At 41.2% G+C, this 12,891-nt stretch overlaps 1 protein-coding gene across 7 annotated transcripts in view; it reads right to left on the reverse strand.

Annotated features, from left to right (window-relative positions):
* sh3kbp1.S (SH3-domain kinase binding protein 1 S homeolog) overlaps nt 1–12,891 on the reverse strand; it is a 203,439-nt gene that overhangs the window by 93,137 nt on the left and 97,411 nt on the right. For all 7 annotated transcript variants that reach the window (XM_041583615.1, XM_041583613.1, XM_041583617.1 and 4 more), the window contains one exon: nt 3,449–3,569. In XM_041583615.1, the coding sequence (XP_041439549.1) occupies nt 3,449–3,569 (121 nt within the window). The remainder of the gene's footprint in view (nt 1–3,448; nt 3,570–12,891) is intronic.

A 12,891-nucleotide genomic window follows, 5' to 3' on the forward strand; every position in this document is an offset into this window, starting at 1 on the left:
GTCAACATTCTCTTTGGGCTATTATCAGACATAAAGAAAGTGTCAGCCATGAAACCCTGTAACTGCTAATCTTATTTTGGTGCCTCCATATGCCTAATCCCTTGATAATCCTACACATAATCACCATTTATGTTTATGAAGTTTATCTTTGGACTATGGGGGTTATTTACTAAACTCCGAATGCAAAAATCATGAACAATTTGTGACTTTTAAAAATCGCTTATTTTTCGGAATTTATTAAACCCAGAGGATGGAGAAGTCCGAATCAGAAAATCCGACATCTCAGACCTGTCGAGGTTGCATATAAGTCAATGGGAGAAGCCCCATGATTTTTTGATGTGCGCTGAGTTTTGTGCAATACCCCAAAGTTTTCTGAGTTTTCGGGAAAAAATCTTAGTTTACAGGTGCAAAATCCGAAAAAATCTTGAAAATCAGAAAAAATCTGAAAAAAATCGTGAATTTTTTTTTTTTCGCACAAAGCAAATTTTCAGGAAAATGTAATGATAAATAAGCGCAAAAAACCCAATCAGATTTGATCAGAGTGTGTAGCAGAAAATATTGAATTCAATTTGGACTTTGATAAATAACCCCCTACATGTGTGTGGTGGGGCGGTGATAGATTCAGTAAAATGGAAGTTGTGGGTTGATTTCCAGAAATTTTGTTTCCAAAATGAAGTTGCAAAGCAGCAATCTCAGTCTGCACTGAAAAAGAGATACTATGCTGTATATTGCGGTAGAGCAGATTTTCTACATTAGCACACGATCCAGCTCTAGGATGATAATTTCACTTATTATTGTATTTCAGATAATTGTTAAAAGGGGTTGTTCACCTTTGAATTAAGTTTTAGTATGATGTAGAGAGTGATATAAGACCATTTGCAATTGGTTTTCATTTTTTATCATTTGTGGTTTTTGGGATATTTAGCTTTTTATTTAGTAGTTCTTCGGTTTGCTATTTCAGCAATCTGGTTGCTAGGATCAAAGTTAAATTTGTAGAGATGTAGAGATGAATCCCACATGATCCCCCTCCCAGCCGCGAAGAAAGAGCAACAGCGCAAGGTGTGTGTGTGCACGCTGACGTCATCAGCTCAGCGACGTGACAACTCCGGCGCCGGCTGCAGGAAGCAGTATCCCCGGCTCTCCCCTTCTGCCTGCCAGCATCTCCGGGCTGCCCCTACCCCAGCGATCGCTTAAACTTTGAAGGGGCCCAGCAGCAGAGAGCAGCTTCCCCTCCCACCCACTAACAACTCTGGGCAGCCTTTGAAGGCGATCAGCGCCTACTACAGGGAGCAGCTTCCTGACTCTCCCCTCCCATTGGAGCAAATTTACCGGTAAGGCAGCTGTCTTCTTAATATATCTATTTCATCTACCAGAGGTTTTTTTTTTATCATTGTACGATGAATTAATGTTTTAAGCATCATGGCTTGATTTTTAACATTAAACTGACTGTTTGATATTTCTGAGACTTTTCTGAGTTGTGTCTAGGCTTATACGCGAGTCAATAAGTTTTTCTGGTTTTCATAGGTAAAATTAGGTACCTCGGCTTATACGCGAGTATATACGGTAAGCATTTTAACCTGCCTCACTAGCATGTAAATGTCATTATTAAGCAGTTGTTGCCATAATGCAAGCCAGAGCTCAGTTTGCATCCAACTGCCCTTTAATGCAAACTAAATGCTCTGGCGTTAGCAGACAATATACTTTATATGGCAATGGGGTCAAGTTATTTACAGATCTGCACAGCCTGATAACTGCTAACAAGCATCCTGGCTTACTGGATGAATATTATTTGAGAGATATACTACAGCCATTGGTTGTTAGTGGGAATGTTTTTTTTCCAGATATTAGAGAAATCTGTAGTAAACAAAAATGCAACCAAAAATATTTTTTAGAGTTTATTAAAACGGTCAATATTTTATAGCTACATTATGCATTAAGGTGGACTTGTCACCCGGACACAGAAATCTGTATTCTGTAAAAAGTCCTTTTCAAATTAAACATGAAATCCAATTTCTAATTTTTATTAAAGCATTCATAGCTGTTGTAAGCTCATTTAAACATCTCAGCTGTCAATCAAACATTGTTTGCCCCTCCTCTATGCCCTGGGCGTAGAGGCGGGGCAGACAATTACTTTCACTTTCCATTTAGCACTTCCTAGAAATCGCTTCTTTCCCCACATACCCCCGTTCTCTTCACCATTTAATTGTGTACCCAGGCATGAGGATGGACATCAGGTCCCCCATTCTGGTGCACAAACAAGATTCTGAGATGATACAAGGCTTGTCTTAATAACATTGTCCACAAAATGGCTCCTGCCTGCTTGCTATAATTAGGAATTCCCAGACTGGAGGGAACAAGATTCAAATAATTTATATAATGTAATTAAAGTTCATTTTGCTTGACTGATGTGATAAAATAGGATTATGAATAATTTTTTTGGGTGATGGGTCCCCTTCAATGGAACAATGTGGTTTAAGGTTTAAGCTGAAGGGGATAGGTAGATCGAGGCATGCTTGCCAACTGTCCAGCTTAGTACGAAAAATGTCAGAATTTCCACTTTGATTAAGGCACAGAATCAGGATGAATGGCTTTCCGCTCCAAGTGGACCAGAGTTGTGATCTAGAAATTCTGGAGGCAATGGCCAAGACCCAAGGACTGTAGAAGGCAAAGGGCCTATAAAGCCAAAGGCCTATACAAAGGATTCAGAGGTGAAAAATGGCATCAGGTCTAGTTACTGACAACCAATCAGCTGTTACTGATCCCATGTTTACAATGAATTATATGACTGGTTTTGAAGGGCTACTATACCTTATAAAAATTGCAACTTTTATAACTTTGTAGTACAGTGTCGGGCTGGCTCACCCGTACTATAGGAAAACTCGCAGTGGGCACAGATGTCAGTGGGCCCTTTTACTCCTCATGTATGGGAGAAAAAGAAGGAGTGATACATTTTAGTAAGTAAATAAAAGAGACTAGGACAATAAAAAAGGTTGAGTGAGGAAAGAAGGAAAAATAACAAGGAGAGGATGAAAAGTAGAGTGAAGAATAGGCCTATGTCTTCCCTCCCCTGGCATCCCAGTCCAAAACTTACTATGTAAACTTCAAATTGTTATTGGCTAAAAGTAATAATGAAGGGCAAAAACGACATAGTTACTGTATACGCCAATATATTCTGCAGAGCTTTACAGAGATTATAAAACTGTACAATCATGTGCACCAGTCCCTGATGGAATAGTGCACTTTCAATCACTGGTAGGGTGGGAATAAATAGGCATTTAAAAATGGTACCAATGAGAAAACTGCTATGCTGGATAGAGCCATGTCAGCAATCCCCCATACTATAATTAATATAACAAATGCTAAGTGAAATCATGAAAAAAAAAACAAAACACATATTTCTACATACCTAAGTACGATCTACGGTATCTTAAGAAACTGTATAAATTACCTCTGCCAGCACTTCTGATAACAGCTTCACTTGAGAGCATGGCATTCCCATTGGAAATTCCCTGGGTAGGCCTGTCTGGAGGTTTACTATTTTGATCTTTTTTGGTATCCTTTTTCAGTTCCTGCAGGGAAGAAATGTAGAATTCTAAGAACCAAACACTTGTTGAGAAAAAACAGGTATTAAGAGAATGTTGTTGCTTTGAAGTAAAGATAGCATCATCTATACAGTAGATGTATAAGCTTTAAAGGGTCATCTAACCTTAATTAATGTATAGTATGTTGCAAACAGAAACAATATACACAATTTTGCAATTAGTTTTTTTTATTAGCATGTAATGGGAATTTCTTGTCTCAGACCCCGAACATAAGAAATCGGAAATACCACTTCTTAAAAAAATGAAACTTTGTTTATTTTTCTGATACGTCACTGACAGTCATATATAAATTCCAACAGACTTTTCAATTTCCAAGTGCATATAATAGGTTAGACAGGGTTTTGGAAGTGCATGCAAGGAGACAGTATACACAGACACTCTCTGCCAGTGTTAAACACTAAGGGGCAAATTTACTTAAGATCGAATATCGAGGGTTAATTAACTCTCGATATTCGACTGCCGAATTGAAATCCTTCGACTTCGAATATCGAAGTCGAAGGATTTATCGCAATTCGTTCGGTCGAACTAAGGATTTTAATCCATCTATCGAACGATTTTTCTTAGACCAAAAAATACTTAGAAAGCCTATGGGGACCTTCCCCATAGGCTAACATTGACTTCGGTAGGTTTTAGGTGGCGAACTAGGGGGTCGAAGTTTTTTTTTTAAAGAGACAGTACTTCGACTATCGAATGGTCGAATAGTCGAACAATTTTTAGTTTGAAGTCGAAGTCGTAGTCGAAGTAGCCCATTCGATGGTTGAAAAAAAACATTCGAAATTCGAAGTTTTTTTTCCTCTATTCCTTCACTCGAGCTAAGTAAATGGGCCCCCTAAAAGTCTGCTGTGGATGCAGCTATATGGATGGACTCGATCCAAAGTACAATTATAACCATGAACCAGAACACAATTTTACAGTGAAGAGGCTGACAAAGCAACCAGCCCCAAATCTACATAAGAGAAGGTTACAAGCTTTATAGTTCTTAAAAGTGCATAAAATATTGGGCTCTGCACTTCATAACAATTTCCAGTCACATCAAATTATATAGTGTCTCTGCTTGATTGCCAGTAGTTAAAGTGTTACCTTGGCGGTAATTCAGAGTTACATAATGCACAAAAATAAATATTGTGGAATGGAGATGACAAGTGAATAAGGGAATAGATAGATTTTTCTGCAATGGTTACAGTGAAATACCACCATGCTGTAAGTATACGGTGCCAGCTCAGAAGTGTTAGGGTTGTGCCACGAATAGTCTCAAATTCTATACTTTCAAATTCTTAGTCTTATATGACCACAAAACATTTTTCCATAATGCAACTACCGTATATCCTCGAGTATAAGCCGAACCGAGTACAAGCCGAGGTACCTAATTTTCCCTACAAAAACTGGGAAAACGTATTGACTCGAGTATAAGCCTAGGGTGAGAAATGCATTTTAGGACATATTCAGCAGAACACAGGCTCCTGATCCAGACTGTGTGCAGTTTGTTCAAAAATGTCCCGCCTATGTAATCATTCCAATGGATACCCAAGCAGTGGGCATCCAGTGGTCCTAACACTAATGGGACTGGAGATGCCATAGTGGAGCAGTGGAGGTACCTGAATGAGCATTCCTTTAATTAAATACGCTGATGTTACAAATCTACGGCCTCCCGTGTATTATATAGAGAAGTGACAGCAGCTTTAGACTGGCTGGAGATGGCTGGAGGTTGTCGTCTAACACCGCTACATATTCACTAGACATATTCGGGCTTACAGGGGCTGCAGGAGGGGAGTGGCTGATCTTGTGCCTGTAGGAACCTTATCACATGTGTCGCTATTTCCGGTCGGTGCTACTGTATATTGCACCCATTGCTAGCTGCTGCGTGGTGTCAGAGATCGCAGCATACAGAGAGAACCGGCAATTACAGGACGGTGAGCAGAGTGAGTTGTTCGTTGATGGGCCGAGGTTCGGGATGGAGTAGCTGCCGCTGGTGTCCAGGATCTGGAAGTGCAACTGGAGCTCCCGGGCTCAGGGTTCAGGCAGAGCATTTCCTCTACTGTGTGCCGGTATCTCTCCTCAAAACTGTTATTTAGGAAGTGCTGGATCAGTGCAGTCTTGCCAACCCCATGGATGCGGGGCCCCATCAGGGGTGCAGGGGCCACGGAGGAGCTCCTGAAGTGCAGCCTTTCGCGTACTGACTCGAGTATAAGCCGAGGTAGAGTTTTTCAGCAAATTTTGGGTGCTGAAAAACTCGGCTTATACTCGAGTATCTACTGTATATAACACTTTTTTTGTTGTTGCAAACTCCTCCATTGCTTTCACATGTTTAATTTTGAGAAACAACATAATTTGTGCCACCTTACCATAGATATGCAGAGTTCTTCATTTGAAAATCAAATGAGGCCTTGGCATTTCAAGTACACAGAGACAACTGTCTATGGCATCCTATAGAAGCACCTTCATCATTTGGCAAAATTTACAGATTGCTAGTCTGGGCCTGGTGCTGCATTATGTCGCAGATTCTGGGGTTTTCTGGATAAGGGATCTTTCCCCTGCAGTTGAACACATTCAACTGGAACACAGGGGAGCACAGAAAAAAACCCTGGTTAGTTTGAGCCCTTAACTGTATCTTAGATTGGTACCAAATACAAGCTACTTTTTTAGTATTAGAAAGAAAAAGAACATCAATTTTAAATATTAGTTACATAGTTACATAGTTAAATTGGGTTGAAAAAAGACAAAGTCCATCAAGTTCAACCCCTCCAAATGAAAACCCAGCATCCATACACACACCCCTCCCTACTTTTAATTAAAATTCTATATACCCATACCTATACTAACTATAGAGTTTAGTATCACAATAGCCTTTGATATTATGTCTGTCGAAAAAATCATCCAAGCCATTCTTAAAGGCATTAACTGAATCAGCCATCACAACATCACCCGGCAGTGCATTCCACAACCTCACTGTCCTGACTGTGAAGAACCCTCTACGTTGCTTCAAATGAAAGTTCTTTTCTTCTAGTCTAAAGGGGTGGCCTCTGGTACGGTGATCCACTTTATGGGTAAAAAGGTCCCCTGCCATTTGTCTATAATGTCCTCTAATGTACTTGTAAAGTGTAATCATGTCCCCTCGCAAGCGCCTTTTTTCCAGAGAAAACAACCCCAACCTTGACAGTCTACCCTCATAATTTAAGTCTTCCGTCCCTCTAACCAATTTAGTTGCACTTAGTCTCTGCACTCTCTCCAGCTCATTTATATCCCTCTTAAGGACTGGAGTCCAAAACTGAACTGCATACTCCAGATGAGGCCTTACCAGGGACCTATAAAGAGGCATAATTATGTTTTCATCCCTTGAGTTAATGCCCTTTTTTATGCAAGACAGAACTTTATTTGCTTTAGTAGTCACAGAATGACACTGCCCAGAATTAGACAACGTGTTATCTACAAAGACCCCTAGATCCTTCTCATTTAAGGAAACTCCCAACACATTGCCATTTAGTGTATAACTTGCATTTATATTATTTTTGCCAAAGTGCATAACCTTGCATTTATCAACGTTGAACCTCAATTTGGTTATTTGGTTAAAATTGGGTCAATAGGAGATGCCCTTCTCGTAATTCTGGATAACAGGTTTCTGGAATAGGGAAAAATAAAAAGGTAGCAGAAAATACAGGGATTCCTGCTTCATTATGGTACAAACCGGAATCTTGGGAGAAAGATTATATAGCAGCAGGGCAATTGTCCCAAACACAAGGCCACAATAACACCGCAACAATTTTATTTGTTTTCCTTCACTGAATCTGGCCAGGATCGGATCATGGCCAAAATAATTACTAGAGGCACAGTGAGTGCTTGTTGAATGTCCATGCCAAATTGGAGCTTAGAGGTGCCAGTTGCAGCAGTAAGCAGACAGTCTTTGGTGGTCAGGAAAGTATTGATTCCATTTATCCCATCAGCTTACAGGTTGTACCAACACTTGCGTTTTACTGCAATAGAAATGTATGTATATATGGGATTTATCACATACAGAGCATGTGACTTTAATGTGAGTAATGCCACACCTTTCTTATATTGTATAGATACCAGATCTAAAGAAAGTTAAATCTTTCCCACAAGAAAGTAAATCTTTAGTTTGCTGAATGAGCAGGAAAAGCGCAATTAATTAGGGAATTACTGTTTCATTTGGAGGCACAGCTGGAAAGCTTTCCAAATCTCCCTGGCAGTAATTGAAATACTGATGAGCATTTAATTTCTTCCACATTTTGTCAGTTACATTTTTTTTTTAAACACTGCAAAAACTTTTTGACCTTAAGGGCTGAACTACATGGTGTGCCGTTGTGCGACACATTGCCATGCAACATGTCGGATGTGCAGGAGAGAATGGCACTTCATGTAAAATCGTGGGTACAAACTACATGCATCCAGGGTCGTAACTACCGGGGGAGCAGGGGGTGCAAATGGGCCAGGGCCCGGACCCCCGCAGGGCCCCCCGGAAGATTGCGTGCTGCAGCCGGCTGGAGTCGGCTGCAGCCGCAGAGAAAAATCACGCAGACGAGGGTGGGCCTGGCTGCACGGCCGCACCAGGGCCCGCCCCCACCAAGTTCCGTTACTGCATGTATCCAGCTGTATCCCCCCCCCAGGCCCCCAGTCCAGCTGAAAATTCTACTGGACCCCTCCGCCGCTGCAAATCCCCCACCGCAGATCAAAACTCCCTCTTTCTCCTTCCCCCCTCGCCAACGCAAACCTACACATCATTTCTTCACGTGATCACCAGCAGGGGAGGTCAGGAAGTACAGGAGCTGCTGGCTTTGGTGATCCTTTCTGGGCCAGCAGGGCCCACGATAGCTGGTGCCTACTGGGATCTTTCCCGGTGTTCCACCGGCCCAGTCCAACTGGTCTTTGAATCAGCTATCTTGCAACACTGTTTTAGGAGTCCGAGTCTGGAGTGCAACCAACAAAAGAGTTTCAGGTATAAGGTGGCCATACAAGGGCAGATATCAGTCCTTTAGACAAATTCGGCATCTTATCTGCCTGTGTATGGGGGCTTCCGACAGGTCTTGATTTTTTTTTTTTTTTGTGATCAAGGACCTCATTGGCTAGTTGATGCTGTCCTCATCCTGTCGGCGCCCATTTCCTTCATTATAATCAGACCGTTTGCCCTAGAACTGAACGATTGGATTAACCTGATATCACTCTGCCATTGATGAACATATTGGGGGGAAAAGAGCGGATATTATAGTGTATTGCCACCTTTCCTCAAGTGTGGCTGTAGCTTAAACTGCCAGCTTTATATTTTTTTTAGTTTCAATTATGAAACCAGTTTGAAAGGATTGCCCTAGAATGGACATGGCTCTCAGAGAGTAATATGGTTCCCATGTCAGACACATACTTAATATTCCTTTTTAATTTTTTTCACAATATAATGAGGCAGACATTCAAGAAAAAGAGTGCACCAAAGGTGTCTGAATTATAATAAATGGCAGAATTGAATGTCAAGTCCTCTTCATTATGCTAAGCAATTCAGAAGTAGCAATTACAAACCATTACTAAGACAATTTGGTCATCGCATGTCTGTATGATTGTAATTCAAATGACATTTCCCAATGATCTACATAAACATATGAGCTGATGAAAATGATTCATGTTGAAAAGGCAGCGCTTTAAAATAATATGTCAAATTTCTGACAAATCACAGAGTGATTTGGTTAAGAGTTCATGCAGTAGTTCAGCTACCTCATCCTCATTCCATGGCAATTTGTTATATATTCTCTTGACATATTAATTGCGCAAATATTAATTGAGCTGTTTTTCATTATGGATTTATTCGTTTAACATTGTTTGTTGAAAGGACTGTCCACCCAAAAACATTTTTTTTTTATACTGAAAACAATTCTAGTTATTGAGACAGTCAAGTTAAAGAGTGGCAGAGGCCACATGGGCAAGGCAGCAGTAAAGGTCACAGGGGCTATTGCAGGAGGTAAGGGTTGGACTGTCCTGAGCTAGTTTTTTTTTTTTCAATTGAACATTTTTATTGATTTTCAAAGATAGTAGGTTAAACAACTAGTAAGTACAGCACAAAAAAGACCGCTACAGCTCACCGCTCTTCCCTTAATCCAGGTGCTCTGTCAACAGTGTCACCACTGTGAATTCGACGAAACTCAACAGGCAGACGGCACTTCTGGGATAAGGTTTATTGGGGTTACTGCTGTTGAAAACCTAACGCGTTTCGGGAGTATATCCCTTAGTCATAGCCTATGACTAAGGGATATACTCCCGAAACGCGTTAGGTTTTCAACAGCAGTAACCCCAATAAACCTTATCCCAGAAGTGCCGTCTGCCTGTTGAGTTTTGTCGTAAACAACTAGTAATACTAATAAATTGGTAGTAGTCACAGTTTCATAGTTTTGTACAGTGAGTCATTGAGACAATTAGGATAGAGCATTGGACCCATAGGCCTCATATTGCACCACAGTTTAACTATTTTGTCAAACAGGTGGAAAGGAAGAACAGATTGGGGAAGAAGTGTTCAGACACAGGTTCCATTCTGAATTCTAAAAGAAATGTGCTTTTTATAGTGGCCACCTTAAAGTAAGTTATTGGCTCCCAGCTGCATGTTTTTCCAGGTGATGGGTCCACAGAAGCCACTCCAGCTCTCCCTCGTAGCTCCTTTCCAGGAGATGATCCCTGGTCGATTCCATTGCTCTGATCCAGTTCACTTTTGTAATCAGTGTCTGTAATCCTGGTATTCGTGGTTGTTTCCAGTGTGCTGCTAATAAAGATCTTGCTGCTGTAAGAATGTGAGTGGCTGGAGAGACTGATTTAAGTGTATGGCTCTTATTTTCATACCTAAGAGAAATGTGTGAGGGGTTGCTTGTATGGTGCAATGTAGGACCTTGGAGAGCAGGGTTGCTACTGTCTTTCGGGGCTACTTTACAAGTCCACAATGTGTACAATAAAGATCCCCTTTCCCCAAAGCCTCTTAAGCAGGATGAGAGATTTGGATTGCCACTGGGTTTGCTGATGCGAGAGGGAGTGTAGTACCACAGAAATATGATTTTGTAGGCTCGTTCACTAGACTGCACATACAGACGTTTTCCTAGCCGTTTTTTCAGGTCTTTTCTGATATGTTGATGTCAAGATCCTCTTCCCATTTGGTAATAGTCGTGGTGTTTGTCGTTAGGTGAGAGTATAGTAGTAAGATTAGGTGGTTAGGATAAAATTGTCTATGGCATATAGTTTCAAAGTATGTAAGAGGTGGATTTGTCTGGGTAGTGATTTGGGATTCCACATAGTGCCTGGTTTGTAAGTAGCGAAAGAATTGTTTGTTTGGGATATCGTGTTCCTCTTTGCATTGTTGAAATGGTATAACCTTTCTGTCAGCTAGAAAAAAGTGAGCATATTTGCCGTTATCCATGGTCTGAAGTCTGATGGGGTGCATCCTGGTGGGAAGTCTTTGTTGTTTAAGATGGTTATATGTCTGGAGGTGGTTGTACTTTGTACTCTGAGTAATTTTGAGTGCTATTATGTCCCTTAATTCTAGCGCATGTTGTGAGGTAGAAGATCTGGGGGGGGGTTTCTGGCCTTCTTGGATATCCAGAAGAGCTAGTCATAAGGGGGCTGCAAAGTAATTTTAATCTCTTTCCATGGTTCTCCAGATTGTGTGTGTGTGCTAACCATAGCTTCCAGTCTGCTTGCTAGGTAATACCAATACACCAATACACATGGGGTCCCCCTAGGCCTCCCAGTGATTTAGGTTTGGTCATAATTGCTGCTTTAATACGTGGCCGGTTGCCTCCCCAGACAAAGTTGGATATAGCCTTCTGGAGGGATGAGGCCCGTTTTTTCAGAATAGTGTATTGGTAGCGTCCTAAATAGGTATAGAAGGCGCGGTTGTAATGTCATCTTGACCGCTGCTATTCTGCCAAACCAGGAGAGATGGTATGTATGCCAGGTAGCCAAATCTATTAGTTTTGGGTCGTTAGCCCTGTATAAACTGTCGTATGTGGGTATGAGATGGACTCCCAGGTATGTTAGGGAGTTAGTTTCGCAGTTATGATCAAAATTGAGTTGTAATAATTTTAATTCCAAATCAGACATTTTCAGGGGGAGTGCGTGTGATTTTGTTGGATTGATCTTGTAGCCTGAGATGTGTTGAAAGCATTCTAGTCATTGTAATAGATGTGGTGGTGTGATTTAAGGTGAAGAGGTTGATCTTGTATTCTTTATCTCCTAGTTGAAAGCCTTTGATATTGGGATTTTATCACATTGCATAGGCTAAAGGTTCTAGCGATAAAGCAAATATTACAGGGGACATAGGACACCCTTGCCGCATTCCACCTTTAATTTAAATGTGGTCTGATTGGAGGCCCATGGTGCACACTCGAGCTGAGGGTGCTTCGTAGAGCTGTTTTATTCCCTGAAGAAATGGTTCAGGGAGTTTCACCTTTTCTAGGACTTCAAACATGCATCTCAAATTGAACCTATTGAATGCATTTTGTGTATCCAGGGAGAGAAGGAGAGAGGATGCGGTTGTTTTTGATGCTAAGTGGACTAAGTGGACTAAGTCTATTGCTTTGCGGATGTTGTCTGCTGCTTGTCAACCTGGCACAAATCCAGCTAGTTGATGCAGTCCTGCGACCATCGGCGCCCATTTCCAACATTGTAATCCAATCGTTCAGATTCACCCGATATCGCCAACCGAGTGGATCTAATAGTGTATGGCCACCTTTAGTCTTTTAAGTGGGGAATGAGGTGTTTTGAACACTTTTTATAATTTTTTGTTGTGTAACCATCCAGGCCTGGTGCTTTTCCTGGTTTAGATTCTTTGATGACCTGTTCTATTTCTGCTCTATCTATGGGTGAGGTCAGCATCTCCTGGGGTTCCCTCATTAATGTGGGTGAGCCCCAATTGACCAGGTATCTACCAATGTTTCATCAACTAGTAGCTTGGAGAGATATTTAGAGTCCCAGTTGTATATGTGTTTCTGTTTAAGCTCAAATTTAACTTGTTTCACCAATAAATAGGGATGTAGCGAACGTCGGAAAAAAAGTTCGCGAACATATTCGCGAACTTGCGTCAAAAAATGCGAACGGTTCGCGAACGTCGCGAACCCTATAGACTTCAATGGGAAGGCGAATTTTAAAAGCTAGAAAAGACATTTCTGGCCAGAAAAATGATTTTAAAGTTGTTTAAAGGGTGCAACGACCTGGACAGTGCCATGCCAGAGGGGGATCAAGGGCAAAAATGTTTCTAAAAAATCCATTGTTGACACAGCGCTGCGTTTTGTGCTGTAAAGGGCAGAAATCA

The sequence above is a fragment of the Xenopus laevis genome, chromosome 2S, assembly GCF_017654675.1.
Source record: "Xenopus laevis strain J_2021 chromosome 2S, Xenopus_laevis_v10.1, whole genome shotgun sequence".
Lineage (NCBI taxonomy): Eukaryota > Metazoa > Chordata > Amphibia > Anura > Pipidae > Xenopus > Xenopus laevis.